The sequence below is a fragment of the Vanellus vanellus genome, assembly GCF_965231255.1.
Source record: "Vanellus vanellus genome assembly, chromosome: 4".
NCBI lineage: Eukaryota > Metazoa > Chordata > Aves > Charadriiformes > Charadriidae > Vanellus > Vanellus vanellus.
In genome coordinates this window covers 14,496,948-14,521,391 of record NC_138909.1, presented here as the reverse complement: position 1 = coordinate 14,521,391, position 24,444 = coordinate 14,496,948, and the positions used below count along the sequence as shown (strand labels likewise).

At 39.3% G+C, this 24,444-nt stretch overlaps 1 protein-coding gene across 1 annotated transcript; it reads right to left on the bottom strand.

Moving 5' to 3' along the window:
• Positions 1–583: 583 nt before the first annotated feature.
• USP38 (ubiquitin specific peptidase 38) lies at positions 584–23,117 on the bottom strand (the record flags this gene model as incomplete). The annotated part of the gene is made up of 10 exons (XM_082482846.1): positions 584–1,066; positions 7,267–8,617; positions 9,731–9,837; positions 10,693–10,786; positions 11,357–11,550; positions 12,654–12,812; positions 15,656–15,757; positions 16,008–16,137; positions 21,190–21,325; positions 22,433–23,117. 10 exons carry the CDS (start codon positions 23,115–23,117, stop codon positions 905–907), a joined length of 3,120 nt encoding a protein of 1,039 aa, XP_082338972.1. The 3' UTR covers positions 584–904.
• Positions 23,118–24,444: the final 1,327 nt, after the last annotated feature.

Here is a 24,444-nt window from a genome sequence, read left to right as displayed (position 1 = left end):
ACATACTGCATTTCAAACTCCCAGATTTTTACTTCTGGAAAACTAATAGCTCTCTATAAATGTACTGATTTCTAATATTGACCAAAAAAACCCAAAACTGACTACTAACACATTTTTCCCCTTTTCTGCAGCCTCTGAAAGTTTAAGTTACAGTACTGCAAGGCACATACAGAATCTTCCTTTCCAAAACAGAGCAGATATATTCCCTGAAATAATTTTAAAATCCTCAAAAAAATTAGAAATGCTACAAAGTTAACAATTTCTATTTAAAAACATTGTTCCTACAGAACATGCACTTTTTTGGAAAACAACTTAGCAAATATTTATAAATTATTTTTTCTTCTTTACATTTACATTGGAAATATATTGAATAATTTTTTATCTGGAAATTACTGTATCATGTCACATTTAAGTTATTGCCTTCATTATAAATTGCATCATGTCTGGAAACACATAAAGGTACCGGATTTAAAAATACAGTGGGGGTGAGAGACTGTGAATGCAGTTTAGCCCATCTGAAAAGGATTTCCACGTAAAGCAATACCGTCAGAGTAAAAAAAAATGAACTTTTTCCATTCAGTGGATGAGGACAATAGAAATCGATGTAAGTGCGTTCATTCAGTTTAATGCAGTGTCATTAGCAACTATGTAAAAATCTCTATTTTCTGTCTTTTGGGCAAGCATATTGTACTATAAAAGCAACTGAATTTTTAAGAGGTAGTTTTTTTCCATTATGCACTTATTTATTTCAAATAAAACATAACCAAAAAAACCCCAACATTTGCTCTTGAACAAGGATCAAGTCTCAAAGCTTGGTACAATATGTGACAAAGTTCAATATTTTAGTTGTCCTCAGCAGTACTGGGCTGCTTTGGAACCAGTGTATTCCAGGTTGTCTTCATAGTCAAAAGACTAATCTACCAACAGTACTGAACCCACCCCCTCCTCCTCCACCTGTCGGTCCACAACTTCCCGGGGGGTCATTGTCATCAAATCCATTGGGTCGGAAAGAGCATGAGGCTGAGGCAGCTTGAAGTGCTTGTGTTCGAGCACTAAGCTCTTGCTCCTGAAACCAAAGAATAAAGACAATTAAAAAAAACACGAAACAAAAACAAAGACAAGTCCTTGAAGCAGCCTATTTCTAGTACATTTTGAAACAGCTTTTAAAGCAACATCACTAACTTCCAGACTCCTGATGGGTTTGTTGAACTTCAAGTTGAGCATTCACAGCCAATCTAAGATGTACAATTGCGTTGAACATCAGTAAGTATATGTGAATCACAATTAAATCCATTTAAGTTTACGCTAAAAATCGTGCTTTATAGCAACATGGGATGTTACTAAAGAATTAGATTGCTGATCAAACGCTAACAAAATATTAGGTTTTGATATATGTTCCACATGAATTTTAATCCTAGCAATTTTAAGATGCCCTTGTTCTTGGTTGTCAAATAGAGAGGTAAGACCATTAAATCAATGTTAATTTATTTAAAAGACACTTTTTTATTCCACTCAATCAAGTGCATGGAGTAACAATGTACTCGGAAAAAAGGCAAAAAAAATGGACAAGCTATTTTGTTTCCACGCAGTGCTGCTACTTAACTTTCAACTCTGTTTTAACATTACTAAGCCTCAGGAACTCTCAAGCACTCCATAAAATCGTCAGCCGCTGGAAGATGTTCCTGCACAAGTAGCAGGAACAAGAAAGCCTCCTGCCAGCTGCTTTTCAGCTGAATGCCCCCGTGGCTTCTTAGGACGTCTAAGAAGGGGACGAGCACAGGGTTTTCCCTAATTAGACATACACTATTTTGCCTCTGGCCAACTAGTTTCATAAACCTTGCAGCCATTTCTTGTCTTTAGTATCCCTTTCTCAAATTGGCCAAGTGCTTTAAAGACTGAGGGAGGGAAGGCAGATGTTGGGCTCTGGAAGTCTGGCAAGAAAATGACAGCAGACCTGTACAAGCTTGCTTTCTTTAGGAAACAAAATAAAAGCATTCAGGTGGTAAGGCATGATCATACTGATAGCCTCCTTCACATGACACTGCGTCACTACGTACCTCCCAAAAGGCAATGGGAGGAAATTCTAACAGGGTTTTAGTAATTACATGGGTCACCTTGAATTGTTCCTTTTCTTCTCCACCTCCTGGTGGAAGCAAGGAACAGAGCCAAGAACCTGGAAGACTGTTTGCATTATACTACCATGAAAGCACTAAACTTAGTCTTGTCCATGTACTTTCACAGGTGCTAAAAATAGTACTTGTGGGTTTAAATTAGACTGCCCTCTTAGAAAAACACAGCCTAAGTTTAAAACTATTTCACACTGCTAAGGACTGAAATGCATACTCATTTCCAAAAATTATATAAAAGGTATTTGGAGGACATTGTCTACACAGATATGCTGGCCATATTCTTGACGGACAGTATAACACACAAGAATCCACATATTGCTGGAGATAGTATCTGCTAACTATAAGACACATCAAAAACTAAGTAAATTTACTAGGAATAACAAGGGAATATGAAGAACTCACTTCTGGTACCAGAAATCAACAGGAAATTTTGATTAAAATAGCAGCCCTTGTATAAATAGCCTGCTTAGTTGAAAAACTACACTGCAAAACTGTTTAGCTTAGAACATAATTTCTTCTCAAAACTAAACAGTGGGAGACTAGCTTAGAACATAATTTCTTCACAACAACAAACAGTGGGAGACTCGCTACACTGTACCTGGGCTAGTTTTTCTTTTTGGGGGGGCTAAAACATTAAAACAAACATTTTTCTGTAAGGCAGCAAAGCACCAAACCAAAAATAGAGTTTTTCTTACTCCCTCCTCCGCTTTCATCCCTGCGGAGAACTGTTTTCTGGCAACTTCACATCTCTTAAACCCCAGTAGTTGAGCTTTACCTAACAAACCGTACTACAAAAGAATATAAACATCAACAATAGGTCTGTGGATTATTCTATATTAAATAAAAAATCTTAAAATTGTAGCCCAAAAGAACATTAGAATCTTACAGCTAAGATTTTTTTTTTTTTGCCAGATTTAGCTAGAAACATGATTTATTTTTGTTTGCCTTGCTGCAGTTACTGGATAGCATGGTTTTGGCATAGCTATGCAGCTAAATTACTTTATGTCTGTCTTTTATTACATACCTTTCACAATACTGTTAGCAACAGCGTGATTGTTCTACCGTCACTAGGCTTCCCCCTCAGATAGGGGACAAGCTGAGAGGAGAAGCACTACTATGAACAGCAACAGCACAGCACCTTGTACATGACTTGCTCTGGAGATGCGTATCGCGTTCGGTACAGAGTATAAATGAGCTACAAGAACAGCTTTTGTCAGCCACTTAGAAATGCTGTTCAGAAGCAGCCATAATGCACCGAGAATAGGATTATTAGTGATCTTAGCTTCATTGCTACTGTGTACAAAACATTTTCTATAATGGATGGGAAGTATCTCTCTATATACGCACATACACATGAGAAATACGGAGCAGTGATCAAATTATCAATTATTAAAGTTTCTTGACAGTGTACTAGTAAAAACCACACACTATTTGTGTCTTCAGTGCTAAAAGTGAAATTATTTAGCAGTTTAAGATCTTTCACACTTTATTCCTGTGCAGTAGTTTGTGCTAAATGAGCACACTTCTCTCTTCTCTCAAGGCATATATTGACTTGATTAATAGTAACTTACATTAAATAGTTCTAACCTACATTAAATTGTTCTAGTACAGCATACAGCACCGACATTTTTGCAAGAAATACCCGTGTTAAATATTTCCAGACTGATTATATTTACTCCAACAAATACTAAATCAGGTAAAACTTGATCGTCAATACAGTTCTCTGGATTGAGAATAATGCAGAGCATCCCCCCCTGCTTTCCACTTGTTCCCAGAATAGGATTTTTAATTTGTTTTAATTGGAGTGGGAGCTACCCATATTGCAGGTTTTGTTATTTAAAGTGAAAACATTTTAGTTTACCATGTGGTAAACTGGTATGCAATAGTAAAACAAAAGCAGTAAGCTAGACGTTTTCTAGAACATTTCTTCTAAAAAGTAAAGGCTTTCTCAGGACAGAAAAATATATTCTTAGCTTAACTGGAAAATACCAGTTTAGAACGCTGAGCAATGAAATGTGACTTCTCAAAAACGTAATAACCTAATTCAGTAAATCACAGTATTAGTATTAACTTGAGAAAAACAATAACTGACCGTTTCTGATCAGCCTTATTTCAACTGAGAAAAGGACAGGATCTTAATAACTCTGAGATTAGCAGAGTACTACAAAGCAAGCCAATACTAATGAATCCAAAACTGAGAGGTAGGTAAAAGATCATAAATTAAAAAAAAAAAAAAACAAAAAACAAAACAACTAAAACCCAAACAAAAACTACACACTTGGAAAATATTTTTTTTTCCTTTGGAGGAGACATTTTTTTTAATTGTGAAGGTAAGGTTTTCAAGAAACTAGTAACTTGGCTTTCACTTATAAGCCGTAAGAGAAAATGACTGCATGCTTTATATAACTTCAGCTACATATTCTGTAGAGAAAGCTTTAGTCTGGAAGACTATAAAAAAGTCACTTTTGTGTATACACACCAAGTGACTAAGTTTTATAAAGTCACACTGATTTTTCACTGGTTCTAGGCATACAGCAGTTCTAAAAAAAGCTTAAAGTAATTAACTTAGTGTATTCCAGAAACTGCATTAAAATGGTCTTGAAAACATTAATGCAGAGAAACATATTTAAGAAAAGAATAACATCATTATTTAACAAATTATTTTCTCAATATCCTGATAAATTTGCTTGTTCCATATGGCTAAAGCATTGCTTCAGATTTGAAAAAAGCCTGTTAAGCATACTCAGGCAATCACCTATCCTGGTGATAACACTGAAATATGTGGCTGCAAGCACTGGATTCAACAGGAAAATACACAAATAAGAATAGTTACTAGGATTTATATTCTATGTGAATGACACAGTTCCTCCTTTGTTTGGCTTTATATAAAAAAGTTACAATATCACTGTAGTTGTACTATTTTTCCTCAGGCTGCATTCTTAAACTGGATTTTTTTTTTCATTACTCAATTACCTAGATGCTGCTGTAACTATATACCTAAAATAAAAAAATAATCTGTCTTCAATTTTGAAATTTCACAATTAAAGCCTTTGTGCATCAATGGGAGTCACCGTGATTCTGACTGGAAAAATGATGTTATCTTGGACGCAAGTTCACACTTAGGGCAGCGGGTGAACCCCCTCCTTTCCCACCTCACCTTCCCAGGTGCCTCTGTACAACAGGTATGAGGCTGTGGATGTGGAAGGCCAGTCAATGGATGATACAGATGACAGTCCATCTACACCAGAGGTGTTGCCAAGGTCAGAATGGCCTACCCCACCATATCACGACCACTTCCACAAGGAAGACAAGACAGGTTATAGTTGTAGGTGACCCCCTTCTCAGAGGAACAGAGGGTCCAGTATGCCAGACAGACCTTCCTCTTAGGGACATCTGCTGCCTCCCTGGGGCCCACGTTAAGGACATCACTAGGACACTTCCTAACCTGGTACGGCCCTTGGACTATTACCCATTACTGCTCTTCCACGTGGGTGGTGATGAAGTCGCAATGCATACTCCAAGAGCAATTGAAACAGATTTCAGGGCCTTGGGACAGCTGGTAAGGGGATCCAGCACACAGGTAATTTTTTCCTGTCTCCTTCCAGTTGTGCGCAGTAACACTGGAAGAAACAAATTGACCCAGTCTGGGTCCGTGGCTGGTGTCACCACCACAATTGTGAGTTTTTCAACAACAGGGTGGCCTACACAGCACCAGGCAGATGGGATTCACCTATCTCAAAGGGGGAAGAGGGTCTTTGCTCACGAGCTAGCAGGGCTCATTGACAGAGCTTTAAACTAGACTTGAAGAGGGAGGAGGATATCAGGCTTGCCTGTGACAAGCTGTGGGATGACATGCCAAGGTTAGAGGGATGATGTGCTAGAGAGGGCCCCCAGCCTGTTACTCTGAGACGTGCTGGCTATACTGCAGCACACCTGAAGTCTTCGGGAGATGAGCCAGGGGGTCCTGAGGTAATAGGAGCTGTGAGGAAAACACCAGGTAAATACCTCGAAGGAACTAAGGGGGGCTCCTCTAAGAAGGTGACACGGCCAACAGGTGACAATGGGTTTCAAACTAAAAGAGGGAAGATTTAGACTAGATATAAGGATGAAATTTTTTACAGCGAGGGTGGTGAAACACTGTAACAGGTTCCCCAGAGAGGTGGTAGACGCCCCACTCCTGGAAATATTAAAGGTCAGGTTGGACAGTGTTCTGAGCAACCTGATCTAGCTGATGATGCCCCTGCTCATTGCAGGGGGGTTTGGACTAGATGACTTTTAAAGGTCCCTTCCAACCCAAACTATTCTATGATTCTATGATCTGAGACTGCTGCAAAAGAAGCCATGTTTTGTGCTACCCTGTACAGTCAAGGAGAGAAATGGCATATAAACAAAGACAGTTAGGACACAAATGCTTTAACCACACAGTCTGGAAATAGCAGCAGAATTGCAATTTAAGCTGTCGCTTCTCTTGCTTATGTTTTTAAAATACCTGCAGCTATTATAAGGGATCTTCCACAGTGAGATTTAGCTGTTCTTTTCTAATATGAATTTACTTAGTTTTTCTAATTCGAGTAGGCCTAGAACTCTTACAGAAACAGCTCAACCCATCAAAGAGCACACAGTAAAACACACTTTTACTGTTACACTGTCCAAACACAGCAGCAATGCCCAAAGCAAACTACACTGAAATGAAGAGAACAGTGCTTTTTTGTAACAGCAATCCAAGAGGCAACTACAGCTAGCTGAAGTTCTTGGAGCACAGGGAACGTGCAGCTGGCAGTGCTGGTCCCACAGAGGGAGGCATAGACAGCAAAGGGAATCTTGTAATTTATTAAAGGCAATGAAAATTAGAACCGTTCAAAAAGCCTCTCTCCTGCATAGAATTACAAGTGCTAAATGACCTATGCAAGCATCTCCAGTAAAATTTAAACTGAAATAAGTTTAAGCCATTTTCCTTGATGCTTCCCATCTAATGGTGACAACCTTACTACGAAACCTTTCTAGCAACAAGATGAAAGCCGGACTGGTGACTTATAAGGTTAATATACCAGAATATTTAAAACCCAACTTTTTCTTTCTTTTAGACTGTCTCTTGTGAGTTAAGGAGACTACTCTTCATACACAGTTTCTGTCTTACCTGCAAGTACAGTTTGTTATCTTTCGTAATTGCATCCATGAGGTCTTTTTGTAGGGGAGGGTCTCCATTTACCCAGAGTCCATTTGCCGAATTGGTGTTGAAGCCACAGGTGCTATTTTGTTTTTTGTAAAACAGAACATAAGCAGTGTCCTTTGGAAATCTACTGGTGATTTTCTGGACTGACTGAAATGAGGTAAATGTCACTCTGCTGTCATTGAACAGAAACCATTCTCTTGGCATCTCAGTGTCCAGCTCATTTTCTACAACAGTACAAGGATTCTCCTCTGTCAACAACTTATCCTGAGGAGAAACTAAAGAAAGAGCTGTAGACTGGTGGCAGAGTCCTGAAGGCCCTGACCCTGTAACATTTCTAGCATATGAATAATAATGTCCACTTTCAGAGGACACACCAGAATGCACCACCACAGAGCTTAACACGTAGGGCACCAATTGTGGGCAGGTCACTTCATCAGCACCTGAGGGCTTCAGCTTTTTAGCAAGATTTTCTCCAATATCAGAAATCTCAACACCAACAGACCAACCTCCTGCAACTACAGCTAGAGGGGATGTTGATCTTTTGACTGGCAGTTCTAAAACAAGTGGTAGAGACACATTATCCAAGATTTTGCGCCTTATATGACACTTTGGATCATATGAAAATCTCAAAAGAGTGAGAATGAGGTATTCCGGTTCCTCAATGATTTGCATAGTTTTCTCAGCATTCTGTAGAGAGGCACACTTTTCACAATAATACTTATTGTCTCCACTAAGGATCTCAGGTGCCAGAAAATAATTCAGTAAGTCTGTAACGGACAGGGTGTTTTTACCTACAAGCCTCTGAGACATATCCCTATTATCTTGAACTTTGTTGAGTTCAGAATTTGTGGTACTCTCAGAGTTTGGCTCAGTAGAAAAATCTTTTGTGGTTCCTTCATTCATTATTGTGTCACATCCACCATTTACTTCCAAATTATTGAGAGGTGTTTCTCCAGCAAGACTAGTTGCTGAAGTATTAGTTTGCACCATGTAGTCGTCTTTCACTTCAGAACGTTCCACACATTTTGGGCCAACGTTCTCCAAGGAAGTTGGAGGACAGAAAGCCAGAGAGAGATCTGTGAAAGCTTCTTCCTTTTGAGACATACTTTTGCAGTTCAAACAGCATATAGTGGTCTTCAATTTTCCTCCAAACATCTTCTCTATCAGAGTTCTTTCCTCACTTCCCATATGAGGTGCTTCAACAAATACTTGTGCTTTATGGACAGCTTCTTGTGCCTGGGACTCTTCATTCATTAGACTTTCAGGAGTCTTTGCTGAAGACAACGCTTTCAAGGTTCTCTCTTCTTCATGCAGCCTGAAGACAAAAATAAACCCAAGTAGCTGTGCTATTTTCCAAACAAATATTGTTGCACATAGTTAGACTTTTTTCCAGTTATGCTAAAAAACATAGATAGTTAAGTGGCTGGAAACATCTTATGTTGAAAAAGCTATTTGTTATTTTTTATACAAGCAAGCCGAACCATACAGGTCAGTACTATCCAAAACCGAGTATGAGAAGCACAAACGCATTTAATATGGGTTTAATTATATATAACAAAACACAATTAATATACTGAGAGAATTGGAAATTATTAAAAAAAAAAACCCTAACAAACGATGTTTTTATTATTTACCATTACATTATCTTAATAAATCAGTTCTCCAGTTGACTGGTTCTGTATGGCAGATTTTGTAAGAGAACAAGTAGCTATTTATCTAGTGCCAGACTATTTCCAAAGAAAAGAAAAGGTCAGGATTTTGTAGCCAAGAAGTTAAACTACAGCAAGAAAAACTAAACCAAAAAAGAAACCCAAGACTGGGCAGAGGGGATGGGGAGGAAGAGAATACTATTTCACTATTGAGATAAACTTCTCCAGAAGCAGAGTATGTCATAAAGCAATACTGTTTAAGCCACATGTCAGCAAGCAAAATTAAAGAATGCTACTAATAAATTTAGGTATTTTTGTTTTATCTGTGCCACAGTTAATATGCTTGTTTATTAAACTAGTTATAAATACACATACATATCTTCATGACTTATCTGACCTGTATGAAATATAGCTGTCTCCACCAACGTGAAATTCCAGATGCACAGCTAAACTGCTTTCAGCAACCACATTAATTTACAACAGGACCATGACTCTAACATAACACCCAAGTTTAGATTTGTAAAACCGGAACATTACTACTACTATAACCTGCTTTGAACGATGTCAATACAAGATGGTATCCAGACTTTACCACAGATTAAACCCATGAAAAAAAGCGTTTCATAGACCATACAGAAAACCAGATACAGCCTGGGAACGAGGCCCAAAATTCCCGGTCCCCAATCAGGCAGTGGAACTGTTACATGACTGCTCCTATGAGTTCAACATTATGTAATAAGACAGTAGATTCATTCACATTAATGGCATAATAGCCGTACCTGTCTAGCAGGAATCTGAGATATTCTGAGCAATCCTGCTGGGATCGAGGGGTGAACCATGGTGGTCTGGAAGCCTCAAAGAAAATTCTGGGAGCGTATGCCTCCCTCTGTTTGAGTAAGATTGGGACAGACACGGTTATATAAGAACTACTTAAAAAATTCGTTATATTATTTTGATATTGACCACTAAACTTTAGACTATATTATTCTAGAGGAACTGCATGAAACACATGGTACACAAACATTTAAGCCACTTAATCATAACATGAGAGAGCAATTGATTTTGTAGCAATCACCTTTAGTACAAAGACAAAAGTAGTGGATACTCCAGGCAAATATTAAACGTGTGAACCAGATCTTATGCGTAATAGCGGTTACTGTTCTTGCTGGAAAGCTTAAAAAAAAAAAAAGTTTTCTTTCTTCAGAAGAAACCAGTATTTCCTAAGTACCAATTTATTTTTAAGGTGATCCAGCCTCATCCCCTTCACAACAGGTTTATTGTTATTAATCAAAGAGAACAAAAGTGTCTTATGTCTTTCTAGCACTAGTAAAATATTCTGTATATTTAATAAAGTTCACTTTAGAATTTGAACTACAATAAAATTTAGTGTAAAAAAAATCACTGCAGAAAGTCACAGTTTATCCTAGGAAGTTCCACTAAAGCCAGCTTGTATATCAAGTCAGGTCTTATTTGGATTTTTTCATTTTTGGCTTCTCCAAAGAAAGCTTGGTACTGCCCGTTCATAAAGACACATTGCCAAGATCTTCCACTTATGAAATACAGATTTCTCTAAGTCCATCCACACCATCTGAACATTTGGACGCAGTCTCATTCCCCTACAAATATATCATATTTGTATTTTTAATACACTCAAGAGAACACCCATGGCATGATGTTTGTTCCTAAATTTTAGTATAGCAATCTAGGCTTAAAAAACAGCAGATGCAATAAACTGACATACCTGGGTATGGGCCAAAAATGCAAAAAGATGCTGCAATTTTCTCATTAGTGAATTACACCCATTTAGGTTCAGAGATAAAACATGTCTTCTGAAACTGGAGGGGGAAAAAAAAAAAAAAAAAAAAAAAAGAGATATACATTAGTTTCCTTGCTAGATTTCTAACAACAATGCAGTTATTCCAGCTCAGATAATTACCTCACTTTTAAAGAAAGCAAAACATGTAATGCTTCCCTTCAACACCTGGATTCTGCTCTAGTGCTGATGCAAAACGATTTTACGGTACGAACTAACACTGCAAAAACCCTATTTCTTTAAACATTTAAATGTGTAAGAATGAGCTATAGGCAGATACATTTTCTTTTCAATAGCTTCCAGATTATAAGAGAAGCCTCACCGTAAGCTTTTACAACACTGAAGGGAGCAAGGACAGTATGGAAAAAGGGACTTGTCTTTTGACAGTAGACAGAAGGACTGGGATTTTTAATGGCTAAACTGCAGTTTCACAGAGTAAGACTTTAACAAAGCAATGGGTAACTGAGTGCAGAGATACCCACTCAGCTCTAGCAAGCTGAGAGACCCCAGGACATGTTAATATTCTGTGAAAAGCAAAAATGAGACTGCAATAGTTAATTCTCAATGAAAAGAGATGTTAAAAAGGACTTACTCTGTAGCCATAAAAAGTGCCTGAATAACACTGTTCATGTAACAAGTATTTCCTAGGTTAATTAGACCTGTCTTCCCAGTTTCAGATTTTCCAGAAAGTCTAGACAAACAAGATGGCAAAGAACTGGATTGAGAAGTCCAGGCGCTCTGACTGAGAATCATCTTAATCTTCTCTTCAGTGGGTTTGGGCATATCCTACAAGAAAAACATTTAGCACACTTAAAATGTTTTTGCATTTGTTTTTATAAGAGGTCCTGCCATTCAGCAGTCTTTTATCTTCACTTGTTCCCATATTCTCATTCTGGGTCTTGCTATCACTAACAGCCTAGAAGATACAACTCACCCACACACACACACCCCCACCCACCCACCCACCCCTTCTTCAAAGCTTTCTTTACTCAACTCTCAAATTGCAAGAAAAATGAGCTGGTGATCACCTTTGACCTGCACATTCACAGAATCCTTTCTGCCACCAAAAACGAGCTCTCAAACTTCAAGCTTTAATAGAACCTAAAGCATCCTCTATTCTGCTAGAAATACACTTTGATTTGACAGAGCATGAATGTAAGAATGAAAGAAAGTCCACAATACTTGGAATTAAATTGATAGGGGCTTTTTAAGCATCAAAACATTAAACTGTAATACTACTGCTACAAAATCAGTCAAGTGTTTTTTTTGGGGGGGGTTACATTTTGTTTTCAGTTTTATTTATTTTGGAGTGTTGGTTCTGGGTTTTTTAAAATTTATTTTTTATTTGAAGTGCTCTTAAATATTTATCTAAAAAAGCCAAGTTTTGCTTTGAAACAGCATAGGCCAGCATCCTTTACCCAAAGAGGCATGCAATACTGACTGCAGTATTAAGATGTTGTGCTTAATAGTGGTGTTTTGGAGCTAGACAAAAGATTAACAGCATGCCAAGTACTCCTCAGAACCTAGTTCTCTTCAGTACTATCAGTGCTCTGAACTTATATTTGAAGAGTTACAGTTTCTAGCTTGGGTTGAAATGAAATGCCTAGAATAAACCTCACAAAAGTCTATTAAGAGTTACATAAGGCTTAACGAAATAGATTTTACTTTTAATAAAGGACCTCATTTCAGGCTTTTCTAAAAGCCTGCTGTAATCATATCATGAACACTCAGGAAAAATTTTCTAGCGTATTCCAAACAGTTAGAATTGACGTTAGATTATGTGGTTGGCTCTCTTCTCTCAGTGGAATTTCCAAAGAATTTAGATCTATGGGATTATAGCTTTCATATTTGGGAAAACAAAACAAAAACATTCCACCCTCTTAATATACCTTAACAGCTTCCAGTATGGGTTCATAGAGCTCTGGAAATCCTGAATAATGATACATCATACAGTGTATCAACTCAGTCAACTGCATCAAAAAAGCTGTACTGGAAGGTAAGCCATCTCTTTTGAAGGAGTGAACCAAGCTGACCACATGTGGGACAATCTGAACAGGAACACAAACAAACAAAATACCAAGGGTGTTAATTGCGCTTTTCCATTTTTTTTTTTGGTTCTACAAACAACTTTACTGTTTTACACATGCCAAATGACAGGGGACCCCATGTTCATAAACAAGAAGTGGTTGAGAAACAATGACTTGAAAAACATGCATTATTCTTCACTCATCACAGTTTTCAAACAGCACAATTAATTATTCAATGCTCTTTTTAGCTCACTTATTAAGTTTTGGAACTTTTATGAATTTAGAAATGCATTTTAAAATTTTAAACGGTCAAGTGTCCAAGGTACTCATCTTATTAAGGATATCAGCAGCAAACATTTTGCTTTTGTGCCACCACTACAGCAGCATCCTGTTCTAATTTCACAGACAATTTTTAAACCAAACCTCTCAATTTTCCTTAAGCGGAATCTAATGTTCGGAATCTGAAACCAATGAATACATCCATGCTATTTCAGTTTACAAGACGGAAATTGGCTCACAGCTCCACCTAGTGAGGGAGCTAGGTTCAATAAACCAAGAAAGTAATTTACTATGAGCTAAGAAAAAGCTTACCATATATATGGTAATCTATTTGAGGATTAGTTCAGATTCATTACTATTTTAAATTGGGTATAAATCAGAAATGTTTACTCCACTTCCTTCCCCTTCTTCAGCACAACTCTGTCTGTATTTTTAAATGCATAAAACTTTTTTTATACTAGTCTTAAAACATCAAGTAGAAAGTTATTTCAATGCAGTCCCAAAGAGTAGGGACTTCTGACTGTAAACCAAAATATTTTAGACACCTCTGTCAGTTTCCAAGTGATCAAAATGGATTAACTGTGAGAGAAGTGGATGGAATCATTTCTCATCACAAATTAGCTTACAAATTGTTTGGTAGTAAAGACATGAAATACAGAACAGAAGTTAATAAGAATATCATAATTTTAATCAATTACAAGAATTAACATACTTCAAAAAACCAAAGTAAAAGGGGCCAGGTGCAAAATACTCATTTGCCACTTTTTCAAATATCAGTTCTGAATATTTTTACTTCTTGGAGAAAGAAATCCTACTCTTTTGGTAAGCAAGATGTCCACTGTTTAAAAATGAAACCAACAAGATTAAGCGTTTAATGTACTACAGAGTCAATAGTGAAAGATGCAATGAAAAATTTCCCTCTTTCACTTTATAAATGTGGATACATAGCAATGAGAAAGTAACTCAATAGAGCTCCAAGAATGAAATTTGTATAAAGTAGATCTGAGATACCATAATTTTGCACAGACAAAGCACATGGGAAGAACAGAAAAAGTGCAAGTTGTCAGCGCTCTCAAATTGAAAGCCAAATTCTTACTTGCAGCATGCTGCATAATGCTGAAAGTTACACTTTGAATACATACAGAAGTATCACTTCTGACTTGAGGTTGAATTTTATGTCAGCAGATTTTAGAATTCCATAGTACACATCATGATAAGTTCTACATCAGAAGTGCAAGACAGAGTGTTTTTCTTCCATTAAAAAAAAAACTCAAGTCATTGAGCATTTATGCTCAAGCATAGGGATGGGAAATGTTAACTCAGATGCATTGCAAAATAAATTCATTTATATTTATCAAGTGTGTCTTTAACCATTTTATATTCAGACCATTTATTATAGAAAAGTAAAAAAGTAGTTTAAGTGCAGGAAAATATTGTACGATACTAAATGACAGCAGTAGCTCAAAAAATGATAGTGAAAAAGGTTATTTAAAATGGAGGGAAAATGGTCATGATGAAGTCCCAAAGACAGATGTTTATGCAGTACTGCATGCAGCCTATGGTAGAAATTTTCCTTGTTAAAGCAAACACCTATTTCTAGAACAAGTCTTCTCATATTTTACATTTTTTCTCATGAATGTTTTGTCTCTCTCAGGAACAAAGAAGAAAAGCAAGACAGCAAATATATGAAATATTTACATTTTGAGCATATTCAAGGCTACTTGGATCTTTCATTTGTGACTCAAATGTCTATCCTAGCCCAAGATTAGGGCAGCGGAGAGAAGAGAGAAACACTCTAGACTTCCATCATTGAAAAAGTATAACAGGCATAAGGCAATTACTGACACTAATCAAAGGGTTTGTGATCCCTTCAGGCCTAAGAGCCTCGGGGACAGCTCAGAGAAACAGTGTGCCAGGCTGTTACTACGTTTAAGTCTGAAAGACTGTATTTCACTTAAACTTTAAGCTGAACAGTGAGTATGAGAAGAGGGAAGGCACTACACATCTTGCTATACTAATACGAACAGTCATTGTCATACTCCAGTATCTACCACTTTAACTGGTGAACTGGATTTTGAAGAGTTGCCATTAAAAATAGTATCCTTCAGTTTGCCCATATGTACACTGAAACACAGATAGCATAGCATTCTTAAAGTGAAGTACTTCTTGGTCTCATGCACCTATCTAGGGTGACTAGGTTATACATAGCAGATAATTGGTTATCTGTTTTCTCCAAGTAGTCGTCTTGAAAGTCTACTTGCAGCCCAATTTTATCAGAAGACTTCACACCACATAAAATGCATTTCCAGAAGTATATGGTCAAAGATAGAATGCAGTGCCCAGATAATACTGCCAGAAACACGTACACACCGGGAAGATCAATGCTCATTTCCAGTTACAGATTAAGCGGTTGAACCTGTAAGTTGGAAAGCCTAGTGGTCTGTGAACCACAGAAATATGATTCTGGAACTTCAAAACAAAGAGGAAATCCAAGTGCATTGATTCTGTTACTCTTTACACCCACCTTAGAAATCACATGTGAATGACATTTCAAAGAACTGAAAACCATTTATGTAGTAACTTACCAAATGAAAAGCTTCTGGAGAATGCTGAAAACTAAGTAACATGTGGGAAAGGACAGCAAGGGCACCAGGCCTCACTAGAGGAAACCAAAGTCGATTAAAGACCTGAAAAAAACACATTTATTTCAGTAAATCTAGAAGTGACATTTCAGTAAAAATGTAAACAGGTCTCCAAATCCACAACCATTTGAAACAGACAGAATCGTTACAGGCAACTGAAAGCTATAGATACATTTACAGCTTCTTTGCAGAATAAGATAGTATCTGGTGCAATAGAAAAGTTGCTACACAGTTGCATAGCTGTTATAAATTCCTTTCCCTCTCCTTCAATTTTGAATGCTCTTTTCCAACATACCAATTCAATCTTAAGCAGAGTGACATCGATGAGGATGGTAAATTTCTGGACTGCAGCCAGTCCTTTCAGCAGTGCAATCACCCATGTTTCCACATGCTGAGCCAGAGGCCAGGACAGCCAGTCAATCATTCTGAAATATTAATGAAAAATGAAAAATAGAACAAACCAAAAAACCCACAACAATGTCACTAATTTTAGTCTAGACAAAGAGATTCTATATGTTACTCAGAGTTACACACTTAGAGACTCACAAGAAGTAATGCAAGAATGTTAGGCAAGTAGTAAAATAATTTTGATTATATCTCAAGTCATTCAACTCTGTAATTAATAATGACCTATTTAATACTTTAGAAGCAAATACACCACCCCAAATACAGAAGCATATAAAATTAAATACTATGTCTATTAATGTTACTTGCTATTTAAGAATATGAACCCTGGTTTTATAGACATTAAGCTTACATTTTTATTTTGTGGCAAAAATTTACTAATGAGGGAAAAAAATTGCCTGTACCTGGGAATCTCCCCTCCTACATCTTTTACCCCATACCAGACCAAAACCGACTATTTAGTTTAAATTTGAAAAGGAAGCCTCTTCAACTTAGAACTACATTCCTGTAAGCCAACTCCAATACTGTCAGTTAAAAAGGTAAAATCTAGTCATTTTAAATACATTGCAGCAGGTATTATAAGGATCTTATAATAGCTGTCAGCAGCCTGGGGTCTACATGTGCCCCAAAAGGAAGAATTTCACTACAGCTGAGAAAAATGAAAAGTGAAGGGACTTTATCTGTGCCTAGAAAATATAGTGAAGTATCAGCAACAGGATATCAGGATATCCTTCTAAATTAATAGACAATTTACACTGATACTTAAGGCAGACAGCCAGATTAGTTGAAGCAATTCTAAGATACATATGACACCATAAGGGAAGTACCAGCTAAAACATGAAATTTAGGCTTTGTTCTTCCGAGATTTTACTTGGCAATATTTTTGATTTTCTTTAATTGTCCGCAAGATTGCCTTCTTCAAACCAGATGAGGAACCACTAATTAAGTGGAAGTAAAAATTTTTCACCATGAAGGTGGTCAGACATTGAAACAAGTTATACAGTACGGCTGAGGCACCTCCATCCTTGCAGAAAGCTCTTATTTCAATTGGACAAGGCCCTGAGCGACAATGTCTGACTTTGAAGCTGGCCCTGCTTTGAGCAGGACCGAACCAGATGACTTCCAAAGGCTCCACTCAGTATACGTAACATAACACTATGATTCTATTCTATAATTCAATGGAAACAGGCAGTTAGAAGTATGTTTCTCTACTTCTGATCATAAAGATCAATTATTTTGAAAAGCTAAATTCTAGCATAAAACTGAACAGGTTATAAGTAAACAGTCTAATAGTCACTATCACTACAAATAGGCATAGTTAGTGATTAGCAATTTGAAGCAGAAGTATCAGCCCCTATGTTCTTCCTGGAGATTAAGAGCTCCAAACAGACTGAAATCGGGGTTTCAGTTTTCAGACTGCAAACTAAAATGAAAACCAGACATAGATTCTGGGCATATCCTATTACCATAAATACCCTGAAATTTACACAGAGTTTATAACCTGGATTTGAAAAATGTATAGTACACACTTTCTAAAATTTATATATCTTAGAATTATGTACTATCTGCACATATAACATTCAGAGGCTTCTCTAAAATAATCATTAGGACTGTCTTTTTAACAACCAAGCACAGATTTTACTAGGTTTCTTCCATGTTACTACAAAAAAAAAAAAAAAAAACCTTGAAAAAAAAAAAGCCAACCTCATAATCATTGCTCTGAATTTACAATTGCTCTCATTTCCACAAGAAGTTAAATTAAAACATGTTTATTCTGAGCACCCTTTCAATATAATTTCTAAACCAAGGAATCAAAAAAATAGGCCAAAGCTGCTTTTGCCCACAAAGAATTAACCCTACTCTAAAAACAGGCCCCAAAGCCCATAGTCCTATCACCTTTAAACCCCCCCCCGATTTGTAGGCTTGATACTTTTCAGCAGTGGCACAAACACCTGCACAGTTAATTTAAACCTAATGACAATATATTCAGCTCTCTTAATTAACTTTTTAGACAAGTAAGAGTATTCTGTAGAGCCCTACATTAGAACCACTGTTCTAAAATATCTGATCACTATTTTTATACTATGTGCACTTTCAACCGCACTGACTCTCAAACTCTAAATGAAAAACAGTGTGTTTGGGTGGGAGCTGGGGCTTCCCATGTTCCATCCCTTTGCTCTAGTTACAAGATGGGTGATCCCGTGTCACCTCTCACCATTAGAATTAAATACTAAACTATTCAACATTGCTACTAACAGGCCAACAGCTATAATTTCAGCATGATTACCCTTGTAAAGAGAAGCCTCATTCTCTGTATAATTGATAGATAGAATTTCCATCCTTAAAACCTGTTTCTGCTCTTAAGAGCAGAAACAAAAGCCAGAAGAGGAAACAGAAGTAAACTTGCAGACATGCTTGAGACTGTCCGAAAAAGCATTAAATCTGAGACTCAGTAGGTGAAGACATTTTGGTTACTAAATCCTCTCTGCATTGCATTTACTTGGCTCCCGCTCTGTTGCAATCAATGACTGCATTTCTAAGACAAAAGCAGATATTAATATGGGACATGATGAGGATAATGAATAAAAAAAGCACAGAGGATGTTTTTTGTGTTTGACCAGATTAAGAGAACATTGAAGACCTTACAAAGACCTTCTGCCTCATATCACCCTAAAATGAGCAGATCTGTTATCCATATATGGGCTGAACAAGGACCTCATTTCTGATGTCTCTGGATAGAAAAAAAAGTTATCTGTGCAACTTCAGCCAGTAACTTCTTTCACAAACATATCTTCTTAGCCACATCAGGTAAAGAATCTCGCTGCTCAGGTAGAAATCCCTCAGATTAGGAAAAAAACAAAACAAAAGAAGATCCTCAGACTACCAGGCTCCCCCCCCCAAAAAAAAATTAACATCTTTACCAACAGGGCAAAGGAGATTCAGCAGTTTTCTGCTTTTATTCACTGATGCTTCAGGTAAGGTTTCACGAGACAGCTGAGCCAATTAAGAACAGCTCAATAATGCCAAAAAGCAAGCGCCTTTCTTATACTAATGTGCCTAATATAACCCTCAACTAAAAAGATTCAATTTATTAGTTTTCTAATTACAGATTATTTACTAATCTGTGTTCAACTTTAGACAGACTCTGCAGTGTCATGAAAGTTATCCTTAGGAAGTGAACAACAAGGTCTCTAATTTGCAGTCAACAAAGCTCTGCTGACTCTCATCAGGAGATCTTGTTGTGCCTGGAGTTCTGCATCTCCTGGGAATGATGCAAGCCTGATGACAACATTGTCATTTGGTGCGCCAGACATTCCAGCTGCATTATCCTCTTTACAATTACTTCTCTAAGCCAGAGAGTAATTACTGCAAAGGGTTTCCAGAGGTAGAAAAAGAAACTGGATACAGTGTTGACATTGGAGTATCTACAAACAAAAATAACAAGGGTAGCTAGAAAGTTAGTTCCATGGAACAGAACTAGAGGCTCTTAAAATCAAGTTTTACTTCAAAGAATGAACAAGTTAAGTAAGATTGCACCACCCTTTCAAAAACAAAAAGAGAAAATGCACCACATAGCTAGTATTAAGAGAGAGCGCTTATTTGATAATAACAGCTCCTATTATACCCAAAGCTCAGCACTGCATACTTTCCTAAGCAAAGACATAGAGAAGCCATTCTAAAGCTACAATTATACAATCACATTGTGTTGAAGCAGGTAATACAACATAAATAGTAAAATTACACTAACATGAAAATTAATCACCAGCACATTACTGGCAAATTATTAGCATGCACAAACCCTTCTGAATTTCCCAGCTTTGAATTTTAGACTGGGCACACAGCTTTATTAAAATCTGTTCAGTCAAGCAGATTCTTTCAAAGTCCCTAACCAATATGTTCTACCCCAAATTACAATATTAGTGCTGCTTCTTCTCATTAATTATGCTCTCAAATGAAATACGGCTTCTCAATTTAATGTAAATACAAGGAATGTTTTCAGTGTAGAAAAAACCTCAGTATTTCACCAAGGTATGTAAGTGCTACACTACGTGAATGTGTATTACACTACACTCAAATGAATGTAATTAAAAAATAATATAGCAGACATTAAATTATTTTAGTTGAATTTAAAAGTTATTTTTTTAAGCAATACAAACTAACATCCTCCTGTTTAACTGCTTTACTCATTTTTCTACCCTCCAGTGCTCAATCAGAGCTTCCTCCATAGGCTTTAAAAAAAAATAACTCAAAACTTCCAAGGTCTTCATCTTTCTGCATCACTGTTATTCACATATCTGAAGATATTAACCAAGATTGCAGTCTGAATCAGTCTGCTAACAGTGCTACTAATCTCAATGTTTACTTGTGCTTAGATTAGTGACAAGAAGCATAATATGCAATTATTTTTACATCATTCCTATTCTTCTATTATTCAAAGAATACCTAAAAAACCTCTGGAGGCTTGGGTGAAGATGGCAATAGAAGCTGTCCCCTGTGAATCCTACTAAAAAGTTGTGAAGATATCCAAGCAGAAAAAAAAAAAACAACAACACAAAACTAAGCAGTAAAACTAATTCCTAACTGTCTCCTCTTCAGAGGAGAGGATGGGTAAGACAATCATGTGAGAACACCATGCTGCTTCCTAGAAAAGCAGAAAGGTTGATCTTCTGAAAAACAAGGCCTTGCTTCTCAGCTTGACTGTAAACCCCAAGAAGTTTCCTATTTATGCCATCTCCTATAAGGTGGGAGATCTAAGCATAAGAACACAGCTTGCTTCCTCTTAGTTTCTATTTAACCCTCTTCTTGATTCACCCTAGCAAAGCATGAGAAAGAAGCCACATTAGCAATGAAGGCAGCAACCTCAAAATGAAACCATACCAATAACATCCACAGCATCATAAATATATATTACCTTAACATGCTAAACAACATAACTTAGAACACCATTTTTTTTAAAGGAGGGGGTTTTTTTGTTTGTTTGTTTTTTTTACTGGAACTTAAGTGTCAACTTCAAAAAAGGCAAGAGTAAGAAAAAGAGACTTTCCCCCCCCTTTTACAATGAAATACAGTACCTGCACAGAGCTTGAGTCATACTTGCATCTTTCACATTTGGATCTGTAGTAAGGCTCCTGATGAGTACTGTAATCATCTGTAATGGTATGTGCTGCACAAGACTTGCCAGTGCAACAGAAGGTTCGAATGAAGTATCTGCAATTGTTGGACATGACATAATGTAAGAAACTAAAAAGAAAACCCCACAGAGAGGGGGAAAAAAAAAAAAAAAAAAAAAAAAAAGCGCTTCATTTTCTATCTTACAATTTCACTCTGGCTGTGAAGTTCCAAGACAAGGAGTCTATCCTACATCTAACATTCTAGCATCACAAACCAAAACAAAATTAAAAAAAAATTCAGTGGACTAAGTACAATGAGTAGTGCTGAACTACAAACTCCTTTTGCTAATTTAATATCCCTGCAAGTAAGTGACAATCTGCCAACTTCCTCCTCCACCCTCAATGGAACTGAAAAGTGTTTGTTTTGTTTTTCTAAAAAGGAGTACCATACAATTGTTTATCATGCTTGATGTCAAGCCTAGGGATCCAATGCAGCTGATATTTCCCATGTCCTAGCTCAACAACTGTCTGCTAACTATACCAGTTATGGCAAGATACGTTAAGTTTCCCAGGTGCCTCAACAGCAAAGGCACTTTCCAATGTGAGTTAATACAATACTTCAGATTTCTGAGGTCAGAAAGGACCTATTTACAATTGCCTCTGGATTACTCCGGCAGTGAATCCTTCCTACGACACCCAAGTTTTATTTATTCCTTACATACACCCCAGTTTTGCAGGCTAAACAGTTCCAAGACCGAACATATCCCTCTGGGGGGAGCAAGCAGGAACAGTAGCTTTTGATACTGAGAGTTTTAGTCTTTCCTAACGGGACACACAAAACTCTGTTCCGGTATATCATTTAAAGCATTGCAACAGGAGTTTTTCTAAAAACAATGCTGCTCTGCGGCTAAGTAAATCACCGTTTCTCCTCCAGCTTTTCTTTGCGGAAAAGGTCCCTTCCAACTCATTGTATGATTCTACGGAAAAAAAATTAAATAAAGTCTTGGCTTTCTCAAAGGCCAAAAAGTTGTATTTTAGTATCTGGGCGAGAAAACAACGGTTCCAAAGCAACACCAGCAAACCGACCGATGCCGGCAGCAGGGCTTTTCCTTTCCGCTGGCAAACCCGCCGCCCTCCTCAATCGCCCGCGTTCCTCCACGCCCCTCCCGTTCCCCCCCCCCCCCCTCCGGCCCTCGGCGCTCACCGGCGGCGGAGATGACGGCGAAAAGCTCCTGCAGGGAGGGCAGCAGCGTGTCGGGCTCGGCCTTCCAGACGCTCTGCAGCAGCCCGCTGACCTGAGTCACCTGCGAGACGTAGAGGCGCAGCTCGGCCTCCCGGCTGCCCTGGCTCTGGAAGTGGGCGATGCTTCGCACCAGCTGCTGGCAGAAGGCGAGGGAGAGCTTTCTGCCGCGGGGCAGGCACTGCGGGAAGTCGCCCAGCAGCTGGCAGAGGCGGGCGCAGAGCGGCGGGGCCGGCCGCTCGCACACCAGCCGCAGCGCCTCCACCTGCAGCAGCTCGAAGAGCTCCAGCACCGAGGGGCAGCTCATGATGAGGCGCAGCCCCGCCTGGATGTAGTCGAGGATGGCGGGGTCGCGGTTGCTCAGCTCGCCGTAGCCGCGCTGCAGCAGGCCGAGGACCAGCCCGCGGTTGAAGAAGGCCTCGAACTCGGCGCGGTGGTAGCGGCCGTAGGCCTCCAGCACCTGCCGCCCCACCTGCCGCTGGAAGGGGTCGGGGCCCTGCAGCACCAGCCGGGTGCTGAGGGCGAACATGGCGCGGCACTGCGCCTGGCTCAGCGGCGTCTCCGCCGACTCCACCACCCGCCGCACGATCACCCGCTTCAGCGGCAGCGGGTGCGACGAGCTCACCAGCCCCTCCAGGATCTTGTCCATGGCGGGCGCTCCGGGCGCATCGCCCGAGCGGCGGCGGCGGCGGGCCGGCCCAGGCCTCGGCGGAGGCCGCCGCCGCCGCCGCCTCCCCGCGGCCCTCCCCCCGCCCCGCCGCGCTATGCCGCCTCGGCAGCGGCGGCCGCCCCTGCCTCCCGCCCCTCGCCCGGGCGGCGGCGGCCCCGCTCCCCGGCTTAAGGCAGCGCCGCGGCCCCAACGGCGACCGCCGAACGCTACCCCCCGCCGACCCGGAAGCGGAGCGGCACAAACAGGAAGCCGGGACGGGCGGCAACCGCGCATGCGCCAGGGTAGGCCGCGGCACGCCCGCCTCCTCGCTGTGGCGTCGGCCAATGGGAAGCGAGCGCGGGGCGGGGCGGGGCGGAGGGTACGGCGGCTGGCGGCGCTGAGGGGCTGGCGGCTGGCAGCGGCCCAGTTAGCGGTAAGAGGCTGCCAGGAGCAGCGCGGTTTAAAGCCAGCGTGTGCCGTTCGGCTTTTACGAGCACGTAAGGTCCCGCCGCCCCCCTGGGCACTCAGTCTACGGTCACGGGGGTAGCCCCGTGTGGTGAGGCCACGGCCAGGCCTGTCCCGCCTTCAGTCTGGGTGCACAGCCCGCCCTCTCCTCCTGGGCCGAGCATTGATTGCTTTGTTTGGCACTCGTGCTTGCCTTTAAGTGTACCTGTAACCCGCAGCACTTCCTAAGAGAGGCTTTTGCTGTTTTAACAGCGATTTAACAGCAGTTACCATCAACGTATGCGTATACGCTCTGAGAGTGTTGCCATCCTTATTTAAGCCTGCTTGTGCCTCATTTTGACCCAGTTTAGTTCTGGTTTCCAACACTAGAATTTTGTTAGTATACCTTGCATTTTCATGCCAGAATATGTTTCCAGCACAAGGAAAAATAGTTCTGCAATTTCCAAGAACCAAATACTATCTCTTGAGAACTAGGTAACTAGAAAGGTCACAAAATTGGATTAAAAGCATCATTGGCTGTAAGCACGCTAGAAGCCAAACTCTACTTCCTTAATCAAATAAAATCCTTTAGGCCAGCTCACTGGTCACGTAAGATTGAGTGTGTTGGCAAAGCTCTTTCCTTGGTTCTCTGTTTCTCAATAGAGAATAGAAGGTGTTTCTCAAACACCTTCATGCTATGTGGTTGACTAATACCTGTAATTCAACATCAGGAAAGTATGGAAAATGAGCGTAATCAGTCCCTGGTTTTATTTGAAGTGTAACAGGTGGAGAATCTGAGCTGGAGTTTAGGTTGCCAACAGATCCTGTTAACTTAAGGGCAATAAAAAATACCCACAAACCCTACAGGGACAGCTGTAAGATA